We start from the raw sequence: 17,404 nt of genomic DNA, 5'->3' as shown, positions 1-17,404 counted from the left end.
TTTAAATAATCTTACACAGATGTTAAACATAAAGGCTTTACACATTATGCAGGTAATGTAGTATGCATTGGTATATATTAGTATATATTAGTATTCAATGTATATATTGCTTACATATTGCAAAGTCAAACATTAAGAGCTCTGTTGGCCTATAATGTTGCATAGTGCTGATAATTATTGCAGTTATAAACAAATAAAAATGTATTAAAAAATGGAATGCATGTCAAACCACTGTGCCCAACAAGAAACTCATGAAGTACAACTTTGCCACCATCGCTCTAGCTCTCTAAGCTGCTGTAAGATACATAACTGCCTGCGGCCCCACACTGCCCTGCATCTCTGTCTCTCCATCTGTGCCTATTCCTCTCTCACAGGTTTGACTTCTACTCTCATCAACCTATTTCCTGCTGACGTCATGATTAGGTTACAAATGATTAACAACTGCTTTATTTAACGTGTCCTGAGTACCACTAATATGATAGGGACTACAGTGCATACATTAGCAGATCATTCGTCCTGATCTCTGCCTAGCAGGTTCCTAATCTAAGTTAATTGAGATCTCCTACTCTGAAAATCGAGTTCCCACTAAAAGGTTTAGGACAGGATCACCGCCGAACAGTTGCTAATGACAGAAAAAGTCTGAGCGGCCTGACAGATGGAAGCGGTTCTTCTTAATCCCCTCAAGCAGGTGATTCAGCTCTTTCACTGAGCCAAGGCTCAGGAAAGGTCAGGGATTTATTTGCAATTTCTGTATCCTTATAATCTCTAGAAATAATCTCTCATTAAATATCTACTAGGCTTGCATTATTCCCTTAATTTGACTTGCGATGAGTTGTTGCAGGAACTGTGACTCCTAGGCCCGCCTGACATCCACTGTCTTACGGTCAAGGCTTATCTTTCATCCTCAGAGTCAGCTCTGCCTAGGTTTACGCACAGGGCAGCCCAAACAGCTGCCATGTAATGACTATTCAGAGAGCTTGCACCAAATACCCAGGTTGACCCGCCAAGTTAGAAATGTGTCATCCTCTTAACTTTCATTTCAACTTTTGAAGCCTTGTTTCTTTGTATCCTTTTAAAGAAAGGAAAGGGCCCAGGTCACACAAACCTATTTTCCAAAGTTCTATGGAGAACATGAGAATCCTGGAGAGGTGGGCTGACCCTCAGTCAACACGGGAGTCTTAGGGCACAAGTGGGAGGAGGATGCCGGCCAGACTACTGGGGTTTGTGCTATGTATCTAGGGCAGTGGTTCCCAACCTTCTGGCCCTTTAAATAGAGTTCCTCATGTTGTGACCCAACCATAAAATTATTTCCGTTGCTACTTCATAACTGTAAGGTTGCTACTGTTATGAATCGTAATGTAAATATCTGATCTGCAGGATGGTCTTAGGTGACCCCTGTGAAAGGGTCATTCAACCGCCAAAGGGGTGGTGGCCCACAGGTTGAGAACCACTGGTCTAGGGCAGTGGTTGGCAAACTGCGGCCCCTAGAGTGTGGCTCTTCCACAAAATACCACATGCGGGCACGCATGTACAGTGTGATTGAAACTTCGTGGCCACACTCAAGGGGCCAAAGAGCTGCATGTGGCTCACGAGCCACAGTTTGCCGACCACTGGTCTAGGGTAAGAACTCTGAGACTAGAGAGACAGGTTAAATCCAGAAAATGACTATTTTGCTGTTTTACAAAAACTCAAATTATTTTCTTATCTAAAGGAAGGAGGCTGATGGGCCAGGTAGAGATGGCTTTTAGCATAAATACCACTGCCATGTTCTGCAGCTTCTAGTACCTCATGGTACCTCACTTGAGACACTTTTCCTGGTTCTTTACATGTTTAAAAAAATGAGGTATGGCCCTGGCTGGTGTCTCAGTAGTTAGAGCATCGGCCCAAGCACCAGAGTGTCTTGGGTTCAATTACCAGTTAAGGGCATGTACCTGGGTGGCAGGTTCCATCCCCAGCCCCAGTCTAGGTGCCCTCGTGCAGGAGGCAACCAATCAATGTGTCTCTCTCACACTGATGTCTCTCTCTCTCTCCAACATCACCTTCTCCTCCTCTTCCATCCCTCCATCCCATCTCTCTCTCCTCCCTCCCTTCCACTCTCTCTAGAAATGAATGAAAAAAATGTCCTCAGGTGAGGATTAAAAAACAACAACAAAGAAATGTGTAGGTGATGGTAGAGGGTGAGAACTACAATAAAACCGTGAGCATAACCCTTAGCACCCCCGTCTTTATTACCTCTCATATCCAATGACCACCAAGACCCTCAATTTTATCTCTGGGTGTCTCTCAATTTTGTCTAGTTCTTTCCATCTTCACCACCACCACTCCAGTCCTGGCTTCCATCATCTGTTACCAGGATGGCTTCAATGACCTCCTGACTGGTTTCTTTACATCTTTTCTGGCTTCCTCCAATCTGTCCTCCACATTGTAGCCCCTGTGATCTTGACACAATCAGACCATGGCACTTCCCTGTTTAAAATCTCTCTATGGAACCCCACTGCTCTTGGGAGGATAACCCGAATCCTTAACATGACCCTCAGGACCCTTGTAGTCTAGCCCCAGTCTGCCTCTCCAGCCTTGTCGATGCCTCGCCCCTAGATCTCAGCATCCCAACCTCACTGACTTTCGTCCAGAGCATCCAACTGGCCACACTTTCTCCCCAGCACAAGCTCTGAATTTCACCTGGAAGCCCCTTGACCCAAGTAACTCTGAATCCTCAGGTCTCCCCTAAGTATCAATTCCTCAAAAAAAGCCTTCCTGACCTTTCTATCTAGGTTAATGCCCCCATCACACACTAGGATACAGCACCATCAACCTGTCCATTAAGTATACAGCACAATTGCAAGCTTACATTGATTTGTATAATCCTACAAAAAAGTATCTACCAAACAAGGTATGCATCCATGAAGGCAATGGTCCATGTACATCTTTATTTTATTCGGTAGTATATCTCTGTCTTTCATGGTTTACTACATTGCTGGACAGGAAGAAGAAGCATCCCATTTTTCATTTTGTGTAATTTTTCATTCTGGGTGCATGGACAGGCAAATGGTGACTGACCGTGGGGAGAGATGCTGAGGGGCAGTGTGGTGTAGTCAAAAACGACCTTTCAGATTCCAACTGATATCAACCCTCTGAGAGTAGGTGAGTTATTAAAGTTTCTGACCCTCAGCTTTTCCATCTTTTGTGTGGAAGCTATGGTTAAATAAAGAAATGAATGCCCTGATCTAACCATTTCCTTCCTTCCTTCCTTCCTTCCTTCCTTCCTTCCTTCCTTCCTTCCTTCCTTCCTTCTTTCCTTCCTTCCTGTATCAATAAAAAGAGGTACTACCACCGAGCAGTACAGCCCCAAAAATGAGTTCAAGAGAAAGGAAAAGCAAAAGCTGTGCAAGCCAAGACATGAGACAGAAGAGACAAAACCAAGTTTAGGTTTTCCTGGAACTTTTAGAAATTCTCTGCTTGTTCATCAAGGCATTATCATCACTGAGTTGTATGTGGTGGCTTGAACCTTGGGCTGGCGAGGGGTAGGGGGTGGGGGTTCCTTCTCATCACAGTAACAGGGTCATCTAAATAGTTGGATGGCCCTAAAGGTTGAGGAAGGCCCTAGAAAACAAGGGCATTCTCCCCTAGAGCTTAGTCTACCCAACAGATCTCACTCTTCAGGTCCAGGAGCCCCTTTTCTGAAAACCGCTGACCTACTGTTGCCCTACCCCAACCCTCAGAACACCAAGAAATTAGGCAAGAAGTGGCCAAATCAAGTTTGAACAGATGGGGGCTTCCCATACCATAGGCTGCCTGATGGACACGTGGTCTGTGGACACACCCCAAGGTTACAGGCCCCCCCCGGGAATTCTAACAGACCTTCAGGACACAAATCCTTTGCAAAGCAGAGATGCTCATCGACTGAATTAGTCTCAACACCCAGTAGAATGGATTACCACTTTTCTGAAGCTAGTATTCAACAGGTTTTTCCCAGCCTGAAAATTTCCCCCAGAAAACTTATTCAATTTTTCTTTGATTAAAAAAAAATTATTTTTAAATTTTTTATGGGAGAAATGGAATTTGCTGGAAGTGCTGCACATTTGCATAAAAACATAAGAACTGAGAGGTAAAGGTAGTTGCTGCCCTATAGTTAACAGGATGGATATGGGGGTGTCTAGAGTTACTGCGAGCAGGCCACCATTATATGGACGTTTTATGGACAGCTCCAGGGGCATGTTCTCACCACAGAAATTTGCTCAATTTCCCAATGTGATTTGCTCTTTAGAGTCTGGCCTGCCTTGCTCCTTCTGAATTTAATCAATCTCAGTGCCATTAAAAGCCATGAAGAAAAACACCCACATGGAAATAAATATGAAATCCACCTGGAGAACAGATTTCCAATTGGCTCACACACCCAGAGTGCACATTCTCAATTATGTGGAACCCCAGAGTTGCTAGGACTCCCTGACCAGGGCCCCTAGGAAACTGTACTGAGCCTTCAAAAATTTCCAGTGGGGCCCAGGAAAGTTGGCCGATTGGTTCTGCACTGTCCTGGTGTAAATTCTCTACTTGGGGGATTCCCCATAGCTGACTTTTAATCCTGGATCAGCTCCCCAAGACCCTATGCTCCATCCAACTCCAATGCCTACATACTGTGCTCTCAGACCAGTATGTATTCGGGGGATATGAACTCACGTTACTATTAACTGAAATCGCACAGACACAAATGATATGTCTTGGAAAGAGAACAATAAGCTTTAAGAACAGACAGGATCAGATAGAATCCTATCTCTGCTACTCTCGGACTGGGTGTGATCTTAGGCAAGGTGCTTCACCTTCCATAGACTCCCTTCCTCACCTGTATAGTGGGGATAACACATCTAGGCGTTGCAAGGATCAAATAAAATATACAGCAACTGTGACTTATTTGGTATTTAATAAATGGCCACTGCCAGTATTACCAATATGTTATTACTTCCTAATACTTGAGTCGAACTGTCCAGTTGATAAAATACCTGTCATACTCAAATCCATGTTATCCTTACAATAATCCCAGGGAGTAAATATTGTTACCATTCTTACTAATAACTTCTTGCTGTGTTTCTATACTAATAAGTATAATGAAGGATAATACATTACCATTTATAGAATAAATTATAGCTTATTTGATTGTCCCAATATATCTGTTAGGTTTGGATAATGAGAAAAGCCAGGCCCATGATGTTAAGTGGTAACAACAATGATAACTCACTAAGCAGACTGTGCTGCTCTGGGCTAAGCACTTAAACGCATCCTACCCTTCTCCCCCTCCCTATTTTATAGGCAGGAAACCTCACCTCCAACAAGGTTAAGGAACTTCTGCAAGATGATGGCATTAGAGAGTGGTGGAACCAGGATTCTAGCTCCTGCTGACTTCTTAGCTCATCCTCTTCTACTTTCTTACTCTTCTGCCAAAATTCAGATGGCTGCTCAGTAAAGGACAGGGGCTGGGGATCACATTTTCTAGATTCTGCACTTTCTACTCCAGTAGCAGTCCGCAAATCCAGCAGACCAGAGAGGAGGGGGCATGCTTATTGCACATCACATTCTGGGTGTCCTCCCAGGTGTCATGCTTCAGTAAGTGTGAGAATCACACTTCAGGTAGCACTGTACTATATACAAAGCAATTCAAATGGTATCACTGAAGATGAACGGTAATGACTGATTACTATTAATCAGTTGCTAATATCTATATCACATTCTCCATCTAACAACAATTCAACCAGTGCTCTTATCTCATTATGTAATGTCGGCTTGTGCCACTGGTAGTATATCAAATGGTTCCAAGTGGTTCACAAAGAAATATTTATAATAGTTGTACACTTACTTTAATGAATATTGGAAACTTACTGGATTATCACACATAGCATGATATATTTCTTTTAAAATAAATTTAGGCTTAAAAAGGGTGAATTGATATAAAGAAAAATAGTAAATAAATAATAATACAGGTGGTATATGTAAAAAATTCATAAAGATGATACATAAATAAAACATTTGGGAGCTCCTGTCCTAACTTGTTCCAGACCAGGCACTACATTCAACCTGGATGAGAAGATAAGGCACGAGGGTACTACTAGCAAGCTGTCCTATTTCAATGCAGACACCCTTAACTCCCTGCTTTCTCAACATCCCGCATCCAATCCACTAGCCAGTCCCATCAGTAATAACTTAAAAACACATCTAGAATCCAACTACTTCTCACCACCTCCATTGCTGATACTTTGATCCAAGCCACCATCACCTTTTGCTTGGACTGTTATAATAAATAGCCTCTCAACTGTTTTGACTTTTGCCCTCAACAGTTTATTCTCTACCAGCAGCCAGAGTCATCTTTTAAAAATATACATTGGCTCATGTCACTTGCCTGATCACAACTCTCTAGGGACTTCTCATGACATTCAGAGCACAATCTTACCCTTGACCATGGCCTCACAGGGTCTAGTCCTAGCCTACCTGACCACTGTCCCTCTGGCTTCCTCCAATCCAGTCATAATGGTCCTCTCTGATATTTCTATAACACAGCTAGTTCATTCCCTCCACCTCAGGGCCTTTGCACATGCTGGTCCCTGTACTAGCAATGCTCATCTGCCAACTCCTGACATGCCTCCCTCCTCCTCCCTTTGTTCAGATTTCTCCTCAAATGTCACCTTTCAGGGAGGCCTTCTCTGCTCCAGCTAGTCCTTCCCTCTCACTCTCTATCCCTTTGCTCTTCATTCTTCATTGCACTTTTCTCCACCTGAAAGTATAACCTTTGTTTACATGCTTACTGCTTGTTGTCAGTTTTTCTCAATAGTATAACTCCATGACAGCAGGGACTTTATTTGCCTTGTTCATTACTGTAGTTTCAATAAATATTTCCTGAATGAAGGAACAAATACAATCTACATTTTCACCAGCTGAGACACGAGAAACCAATAGGTAATGAAGTCCCCACACTCCAGGAGCCTTGGATGGGGAGCAGCTGGCTGCACAGGGCCCTGCGGTGAGAAGCACAAGACAAACAGGACTGGCAGGGATCTCATTCATCCCCGGGCCTCTAAGCATGAACACTGCCAATCAAATTTTCTTCCCTAGCCTACCACATACTCAGGCACCTATCTTCTTTTTCCACAGACACACACAGAGAAAAATAAGCCGAGAGGGACACAGAGTAGACAAAGTAAAATAGGTAGCAGGAAAGGAGATGAAATCCCTGCTGGGCCTGGAACAAACTTGCCAGCACTCAGCCTGAGTCAAGGGAGGCTCTAGGACAGCTGTAAAGTGTTACGGTTCTTGGCAATACACAGGCAGCCAGAGTGGCAGTGTCTGGGTTATTGCGCAGTACGGGCTGAGGGCTGCAGATCAGCTTGCAGGGTATGGAGTGTGTCCTTGTGGGCTTTTACACCTGCAGCCTCCCAGTCCACCTTAAAATTCTGAATCAGGACAGCCGGGAAAGAGCAATACTTAATGCCCACCACGGTAACGCCGAAGAGCTTCATCAGGACCATTTGTCTCCCGAACTGGGATCTGGACATCACAAGAATAAATTACAGTCCAGTGGCCTCAATTCCTTTCTGCCTTGAGGCCTGGGTGGCTGTGCTCTGATTTCTCAACCAAAAAGAGAACTCCAGCTTTCTGAGAGTGGAAGAGTGTCAAGCTGAGAACCAATTGCCTCTGACCATCTAGGTCTCTTTCCTGCCTTCACCCCCCTGTCCCCTCACCTGACCTAGGAATGGTTTAGATATTTTTTTGGTCACAACAAACACTGAGGCAGCAAAGGGCAAGGGAAAGAGAGGACATTCAAGATCAGAGGCCTAACATTGGCACCTGGAGTCCCCATTGAGTGGCTGTGTGACACAGGCGTCCTTCGCCTCTGAGCTCTGCAACCCTTCTCCTCGTGGATAAGATCAGGCCTTGTGAGAATCAAATAAGGAGATGTCTGTGAAGGCACTCCAAGGAACTCTACAGAGACTGCCCCGTGTCATGATTCTATATAAATAGCCTCTGGTTTTGGACAATGTCATTGACAATAATAACAGTAGAGGACAACATTTAATGATTGCCTAGAATACCAGACCCCTGAACTAAAGATTCCCTTCCTAATCCCATTTAATCCTCTCAATAAACCAATGACATAGGTGCTAAAGCTATCCTCATCTTACAGATAAACTGAGGCCTGGCGAAATTAAGTTCCCAAGGCCACACACTCAGTAAGCTGTGAGCCTGGGAACCCACCCCTGGTGTGTAATAACAAACACCACTCAACACTGTCCGCACTGTGGGCAGCAGCACGGGTCCACCTCTGCTGAATCTGCATGCTGAATGTGAACACACTGATTAGGGTGGGAAGGCAAGATCTTAAGTAACCACACACTTGCACTCAGAATGAAGCCCATTTTTTTCATCTGTAAATGGGTCAACAATGCTACCTACCTTATAAGGATCAAATGACATAATGTATGTCAAATGCTGAGCACACTGCCCAGTACATAGTCTGTGCTCAACAGACATTAATGCAGAGCCTGCCCCTGGTGCATTGGGGGAAATCTTTCTGTCTCTGCCTTGAGAACCTTTGCACTGAGCTTTCGGAGTTAAAGATGCAGCCAGGGACCTGCTCACTGTTGCTTGGCTGAAGCCCAGACTGGGATTACCAAGGGGCGGCTCACACCTGCCAGGCTGTCGGGACAGAGCCCACACTGCCAAGGGAAAGGGGAATATTAGGCCACAGCACAGTCACACATTGGCTGCATCTGTCAGTCTAAAGTTGGCTCAGAGAGAGGATGGATTTGTGAAGTGTCATTTAGAACAAGCAGCAAGGCTTCTGATTGTCCAAGCGAGTCCAAAGAGCACCACTGCCAGTCATACTATTGGGGCTGGAAACCCCAATAATAAAATCTCTGAGAAAACAACCTGCTCCATCATCTTCCTCTCTCGCTAGCCTCAACCCCTCAGTTGGGGCTGTTCTCGAGTTGGGTATTACTGTTCAACTAAATGTAATTTGAGCTCAATGTGAGCCACAGAAACTGTGTTGCACACACAAGTCACAATGAAAAGCGAGGTGCAGAAAGTCAGCAGTTAGGTCTTGCCTGACGATGGCTCAGGCAGTGCAAGTGGTGGCCACAGGAGCCGGCCATGCAACAGAGGGAGGGGAAAGGAGAAAGGAAAGGGCCAAGCGGGGAGCGGGACAACTGGGAGGGAGTGCAAGCAGGGCAGGAAGTGAGCGCCTGTCTTCTCTCAGCCCAGGCCTGGCGGCCAGGATGGAAAGCTGGAGGGGAAGGCGCCCTCAGCTGACTGCCTCGTGGGCCAGCGCACAGGAGGCCAGGTTGCCATGCCCATCATGCCATCCATCCTTCTCAGGTTTAAAAGGGGAAATGTTCTATTTATAAGCCACCGGCCAGCGGAGACCTGGCAGCCACGGGATGGCTCTGATCCCACAGGCATTCTGGTTACCAGCGACGGCCTCCTCCTGCCTCTCAGCTGTGGCCGTTCTAACAGCAAAAGGCCGAAGGTTGACTGGAAGCAAAAGGGAAAAGAAAATCCTCTTTTTTGGTCCTCTGCTGCTTTCATGAGACTGTTGGGTTTTTAGAACCTTTGAAAGGACACAGTGACCCATGCAATTCCATCGTCCCTTTCCCTGCAATCTCCAAGATGGATTATCTTTTTCTGTTTTACAGATCAAGGGAAGCTGAGGCACAGAGATGAAGAGAATGTACACATGAGAGGCGGGGCAGCGAGCACACAGAGCAACCTGTCTCCTCTCCTGGTCCTCCATCTCCTGCGCATCCTCATGAAACCAGAAAACCTTGATAGAACACCGTTGGGAGTTTGATCTGACTGAGGGCCAAAAGAGTGGTGAGCACACGTAACAGAAACAACATGTAAAGCCGCTTTGGTTGAGCTGCCGAATGCCTGCGGGAGGGCAGAGGGCCATGTCACGGTTCTGCACCAGGGAAGCTGGAAAGTCACTGAAACATGTGACTTTCCCAGGGTCGGGCCTGGTGTGTGAGGAGCCACTGATGGTTCAAATGACGAGGCTCAACCGCAAAGAGCCGGGTGGGTTAGGTGTTGGAGGCTGATGACAAAACTCCTTCCAGCCCCTGTGGGTTGGCTACATGATGACAGGATGGTAGAAGAGCGCCAAGATCTCACGTATATTGAGAAAGGGAGGGAGAGTGGGTGACTTGGGCCATCAGGCAGACTCTGGTTTGACCATCAGCCCCACTGCTTCTCGACTGTGCTACCTGAAACTCTAAGCCTGTTTGCACAATTGTAAACTCAGCTGTGAACAGCATTTCTGCAAATAGCAACCATTCACATACCACTTTCATGCTTCCTGCCATCGTAGAATAATTTTTAAAAATGTATCCTTGTGTTAAGCTAAGGTTTAAAAAACTATAGTCTGCGAGCCAAATTCACTATTGCCTGGCTTGTAAATAAAGTTTGACTAATAAACACCACACTCATTTGTTGCCATGTTGTCTATGCCTGCTTTCATGCTACAACAGTAGAGTTCAAAATCACTGCTCTTAACTGAAAAAGCTGACCCCTGTGCTAAACAATAGCTGCCAATCAGTGAGCTTTCTCTTCTCATGTGAGGGACTAACTGGCACGGCCAGACAATGAGAAGGGCAAGAACCAATAGGAAGTAGGCACTTACTAGCTAACATGTCAGATACTGTGCTGAACTTCAGTCCTCACAACATTTTACAGAAAAGGAAATGGAAGCATAGGGAGGTCCACTCTGATCGAGGTTCCACAGCCAGTGTGTTAGCACGCTAATCCACACCATGTACACAGGACCCTCCGTAGAAGCAGCTCTCTCCCGTCCACATGGCAGGACCCACCACAGGAAATTATCTGTGATACGTAAAAATGAGCAACAAGGATGCTCAGGCTGCTGTTACTCATGATGTCAAAAGTCTGGAAAGGGCATTCAAGTCCAATGATAGCAACTGGTTCAACAAACTGTGATATAATTCTATAACAGAATAATAAACAACCATTACAAATGGTATTTATAAATAATTTTTCAGACATCAAGATGCCTGGAAACAAGTATATTCAGTATAATGCCAATTACGTCAAAATACATATTGACACTGACAAAATACATGTAAGACATAAAGAAAGGCAAGAAGGAAGCATTTCTGGGAGTGGTATTATAGATGATTTTCATTGTTTTTTTGAGAATCACTGCTATATTTCCTTCATATTTTACAATGACTTCGTATTATTTTTATAGGAAGTGAAAATACATGTTTTTCAACTTGCTTAGAAGTGAAGTTTAGAGTCAATGTCTACATCCTATGTGACTAAACCCTAACTCCAACTTGTCATTCTTTCTCCAGTCACTGCTCTTCTACCACATCCCAGTATGAATGACAACTTGACAAAGTACAGTGGGTTCTTGAGCATTGTACAAATGCAAAGGATTCTTGTGAGAGTACTAGATTAAAAACAGACTGGGAATAAAGGGACTACGACTTGGAAGCACAGAGGAAATGTTATATTTCTTTTTTCTGGGAGGCAGGCAGCTGGGAAGTTTCCATTTTTTAAGTCTCTCTAGCCTAGCTGGAAGCCTATCTCAAACCAATCCGCTGTGGGCATTTTGTCTGCGCACTGGTTACATCCGTAGACATCAGAATGTCACCCACACCTACACATTTGTCTCCCAGTGGTCTGAGTCTCAACAGCAGAGGATACACTCCTTAAAGAAAGAGATGCACATTCTACTTGTGAATGCCCTTTACCCCTCAGTGCTCAGGTCTCCTAGGACCACAGGCCCTTTAAGAGCTCTGATAGGTTTTGATCAAATGAAGAGCTACAGGAAAGCTGAACTCCTGCAGTTAAATCTAGTAAAGCTTCAGGGAGGAGCAACCAGGAAAAGGTAAAACAAGAGGGGGAAGCAGAGTAAGCCACTGCGATGTCTCCTTGGAAAGCCAGACAGTCAGGGTCGAGCTGGGTCCTGAGGTGCATGAGCTGGCATGTCCCTTTGAATGTAATCCGATTAACCTCGGGAATTCGAGTTAACACACACATTAAGAGAAGTGGCACTATGAAATCAAGATTAGGAGATGAAGCCCTCTCTGTCTCCATCTGTCAGTCTTCAGCCTTCAAACAGCTGGAGGAACAACAGGACGGCAGCACTTCTGTAAACAAGCTAATCTTTTTAAAGCTAACAGGCAGTGACATTCTCATTTAAAATGTCAAACTTGGAAAAGACCAACTCACACTAGAAAAGCCTATCTTTCCCTTGCTCTTGCCCTGCACAAGTCCTTGGCTTTCTAACTGTTCCTCAGGTGGGAGCACAGGCCAACAGCCGCCTGGGCTGAGGACAGGCCATTTCCTGGCTTTTCTTCCTGCTTCTGACCTGAGCTCAATTCAAAGGAAAATAAACCAATTCTCATAACTGTAGCCAAAGGCAGGGCAAGCAACAGGACATGTAGACTCAGCAGATATACATGAAGATGGCAAAGGCGGCCACAGGGGTGGGGCAGGAGGAGGGGTTCTTGCCTAATGCAGAGTCCCATTGTTTGTAATAAGAAAGGGGGCAAATCAGTGCAAGGTATCAGCTGTCCAGATTATTGACACTGTAAGATCACTCCCTCAATAAAGGAGCCTAGGGAGCAATAAACCCTACTTCCTCTCTATTACCCTTACGCCCATCTTTTCCCTTCCCTTCTCTACCAGGTAAGAATGTAGCCAAGAGAGAAAACTCAGTGTCATTGGTGTATATTCCTGATACTCTAGGAACAAACCCAGGAAAGGATCCCTGATGTCTGCAGGATCCACGGGGTGAAAGGTCCTTAAGATTGGCAAAAAGAGCAGAGTGGTTTCTGAATTTAGTATTTAGAGATTAACCAAACCAAAAATGCACAAGATCTATAGGCAGAGAACTAAAACTCTAATAAATGACGAAGGTGGTCTAAATAAATGGAAAGCATTCCAAGCTCTTAGAGGAGATAAGTTAATATGAAAGTGTCGATATCCCCAAATCAATCAATACCGTTCAATGAGATACCAATGAAAATTTTAAGTTTCTGAGGAACTTATCACACATATACCAGAATTTATATAGAAGGATAAAGTTCCACAAGTAGCTGAGACAACCCTTAAATGGAGAGTAAAGACAGAAGACTTAAACTACCAGATATGAAGAGCAGCCTCAAAGCCATCATATTAAAACCAGAGAGGTCTGAGCCCAAGAACAAATAAACCAAGGAGATAAAGAGCTGAGAGACAGAGCTCAGATATGCAAACCTAATGTACAAGAAAGCTGGCACCAGAGGTCAAAGGGGGAAAGAATGGAGTTTCGTAGATGTTGGTGGAAAAAGTGACTCCTCATATGGACAAAACAAAGCTGGATCTTCATGAAGCATTAATATGATGGTAGATATCAGATTAGAAGCCCAAATGTGAAAGATAAAATCAGGAAGCCAATAAAAGAAAATGTAGATGTACATCTTGGTGACATGGGTCAGGAAGGCCTTCTTTAAAACACAACTTGAAAATCATAAACCAGAATGCAAGAAAAGAAGATGAATTTGAATATTAAAAGAGCAAGGCTTTATACTCAAGGGAGGATATCACATATAATATTAACAGATGGATGACAAGATAGGAAGAAATATTTAAAATGTCTACACCTAACAAGGGATTGATATCTAGAATACAGAAAGAACTTCACATATCAATAAGAAAAATTGGTACCTGCCATATAAAATGGGCAAAGAACATAACCAGGCAAAAAAAAAAAAAAAGAAGAGGAAACCCAGTAAACAGGCAAATAAAGGGATGCGCAAGCTCATTAATTATCAGAGAAATGAGCTAAATAAACTAAAACAACAATGAGCTATCACTGACAAAAAATTAGGTAGCTGAATAATGGCAAGAGCTGGCAGGAATAGAGAAATCATCAAGGAGTGTTTGTGGGACTGTGGAGCAACTGCTCTGGAGAAGGACATGAGAGTCCTCCTAAAACTATGTCTATGCACTCCCCTTAACAGACCAGAAATTCTCCCCGTGCACATAACCCAAAGAAATGCCACACAGGGGGACAGGTAAGAGATGCTGGTGTCGTTAGCAGTGATGAGGAGTTGGAGGCATGAGGAGGTGGAGGGCATCTCTACAGAAGCAGATGGACAGTGTCCTGCACCATGGAGTGAGCAGCAGACAGAAGCCAGGTTCTAGAAGCAGACAGAGGACTATGGATGGCTCCTAAGACCATGCTGAGGGAGCAAAGTCAACTGAGCAAGACATACAGCCATTTGTGTCACTTAAAAAATCGATACAATTTTATGTATAGATAAAACATACACAAATTGTTCGAGAATACAGATTAAAAGAACACATTAGAATGGTGGCTTATCTGAGAGAAAAGGAATAGGAATTGAGAAAAGAATGAAAATGAGTGAATGGAGGGCCCTGTGATGATAATGTGCCACCAATGGATGAGTATGTTTAATTCAATCTCTCTATATCTGAGATCCAAATAGAGAATAAAAAGGAGAGGATAAAGGCTCAGCACCTATATTTATCTGCTGCCATCCGCTCCCTGGCAACTGGGCTATTTGGAAAATACCAGCAGTTGACCGACATTATTTATGGCCATGCCCTGTACCCCATGGGTGCTGCAGGCCCTGAGAGAAATTTCAAAATGAAAGAAGCAAATTCGGAAGTGTCCCAGAGAAATTTCCTTTTGCTACCTACCCATTCCAGCTCTGTGATAAAATGCTGGCATTCGAATTCCCACCAAAACATTTTCTAGAAAGAGAATGCTAGACATTTGAAGTTTGGTTACTGAAGGTAAAAAGAGCAATGCCTCACTCTTAAATTCATATCAGATTGACTTCCTAACTTCAAAATAATTTTCATTGTGGTATAGACAGAAAAAGAGTTGCAGAATTCAGACCCTGGGCAAGGAGCACTGGGGGTGGGGTGAAAATGCAAATAACTGCAATGGTAGAATCAGCTGACAATGCTCACCAATGGAATCAGGGTCATCTTTCAAATCTATTAGTACTTATCTCAAGCAGAGAGAAGCAAGTTCTTAAGACCACAGTTACAAGGAAACTTCAGGTTGGGGGGGTCTCCATTCCTATGCCTCTGATCCCCCTCAATTCTTGGGTCCTTATAAGGAGTATGTCTCAGGGATACGGTGTGGGCATCTGTTACTTTGGCTTGCTTGTTACCTAGCCTCTCTTATCCTAGTGTGTTCCCTGATTTCCCTCTGGCAAACAACTCTGCTCCCGTTTTATGCAGAAACTGTCAATCAAGGTCTTGATTTCCCCTGGCTGGGCCCCAAGCTAGACCAACGTGATGCTACCTTCCCTGGGGAATCTGAATTCCCAGAAGAGAGAGGCAAGAACTAAAAACAGTTTAGAGTTGTATCGTCCTGCAAATATCACCGAGGAGACCCTTTCTCATTAGTTCCTGGGTCTCCAGAGATGGAATGTCTTCAAGGCCGGTTCTTCAGTTCTTCCTACTTTACTGTGAGCTACCCTACAGCCTTCTATAGTCCTATGTGATTATTACTATTGCTTTTGCTATTGTTATTTTAGCCCAAGTTATCCAGAGTTTATTTCAAGCACTGTAAAACAATCCCACCTTATGAAGAGGGAAAGAAAAAATGACTTGTTTCCTTGAATACTTACTTGAAAAACTTTTTTCTTGTTCAATTATTGAGGGAAAAAAGAAAAAAACAAAGAAACATTGTTTCCTGTCCTAAAGGTCTCCACCTACCAAAAGCCACCATTCCAAATTACTTAATATCTCATATAAAACTCCTAGGAAAGCCCTGGGTGGTGTGGCTCAGTTGGTTGGAGCACTGTCCCATACACTGAAAGGTCATGGGTTCGATTCCCAGTCAGGGCACATACCCAGGTTATAGGTTCCATCCTCAGTAGGGATGCATATGGGAACAGGAGGCAACCAATCTCTCTCTCTCTCTCTCCCTCCCTCTCTCTCTCTCCCCCTCCCCTTTTCCTTCCCCTCTAAAATCAATAAAAACATTTTCTCAGGTGACGATTAAAAAACAAAACAAAACAAAAAATTCCTGGTACAATTTGGTTTTTTGAAAGAGTGAAAATCTCTGTCCTATAATGGATTTCACACACATAAAATAGCTCATCCTTTTGTCCACATGGGCAGGCACTGTTTTTACTGATTTTTTCTGACATGACTGGAATTCATGGTAAGGCTACCTTTGAATTTTTTTTCCCCAAGTAAATTTGACAAAGCAAATCTAAGGAAAGGGGACAGAATTTCCTTTGTACTCTTGTAGCAACCTGGAAGGAATGTGTTTTTTCTCCTGTGCACCAAGGAGATAATCAGCCCAAACACCCTAGCTGCAGCAGTTTTGTTTTAATCCCCTCATCTTTACCAGGCTGCAGGTGCCCTTGGAAATCATGATTAACCAGAGTGCTCAGAGCCAGCATCGGGGAGAATGTCCTGTATATTCTACGGAGGCTGCCCAGGGTCACTCTCATCAAAGAGGAACATTATTACAGAGCTCGCTGTCTTCCACTCCTCCTCTCCAAAGAGGCAACAAAGAACACTAAGCGATCACTGAGATAGCTATTGCCTCTCCAGTCCTTTGAGCAAGACAGTGTGGGAGGCAAAGTCAATTCTGGCTTTCTCATAGGCAGGGTTCTCTGGGAGCTGAGTACGATTGGATTAAGTGACTTTTAAGTGATGATTGGAGCTACATTCTTAAGAGGACCTAGGATTAACTGAGATAACTAATGTACATGAAAATGTTCTGTATAGTGTGAAGGGTTATATAATGCAGTGTTGTTAACAGTCCTGCCAGTCAGGCTTATTGAATGTCCTGGAGTCACAGATGTGTCAGGGTGGAAGCCTGTCAGGCTGCACTGGGGGGAATGGGGCAGACCCAACATGCCCACAGCACCTCCTGGTGGCTCTTCTCTGGAGTAGCAACTTCTCAAAGCCCAATCCCAACCCCAACCACAGAAAATTATCAACCACAGTACTTACTTCCTTCATTCTGACTGTCTTTATTCGAGTTGTAGACCTGGAAAATAGAAATAAACATTTACTTGTGTGCATTTTATATCACCCTACAGGTTCACTGAAAAATACCAATACCTTCCCCCTTTCCCTAGTTTGGGCTGTAAGATAGAAGGCAATTTCTAGCTAGCCCCTAAATATGAATTCCGTCTATAATTATCTAGTTCCCAGTATTTACTTCAATTGCTCTTAAGTGGTTGTACATTAGAATCATCTGTGGAACTTTATTGTTTAAAAAAATCATATTCTTTAAAAAACAACCTATGTGTGTATATAAAACTAAAAAGGAGAAAACATTTAAAATTATTTATAAATCATTAAGCATTAACTGTGCACTAGGCAATGTGGTAAGCAATTCACATGAATTACCTCAAAT

General features: G+C 43.8%; 1 protein-coding gene across 3 annotated transcripts in view; it reads right to left on the bottom strand.

Moving 5' to 3' along the window:
- Positions 1 to 17,404, bottom strand: part of ARHGAP26 (Rho GTPase activating protein 26) — a 413,435-nt gene that overhangs the window by 184,127 nt on the left and 211,904 nt on the right. For all 3 annotated transcript variants that reach the window (XM_081091772.1, XM_081091773.1, XM_081091774.1), the window contains exon 12: positions 16,996 to 17,032. In XM_081091772.1, coding sequence (XP_080947898.1) covers positions 16,996 to 17,032 — 37 coding nt within the window. The remainder of the gene's footprint in view (positions 1 to 16,995; positions 17,033 to 17,404) is intronic.

Source organism: Myotis nattereri, assembly GCF_964212035.1.
Source record: "Myotis nattereri genome assembly, chromosome: 5".
NCBI classification, from domain to species: domain Eukaryota; kingdom Metazoa; phylum Chordata; class Mammalia; order Chiroptera; family Vespertilionidae; genus Myotis; species Myotis nattereri.
The sequence above is the reverse complement of the archived record's forward strand: the minus strand, read 5'-3'. Positions and strand labels throughout refer to the sequence as shown.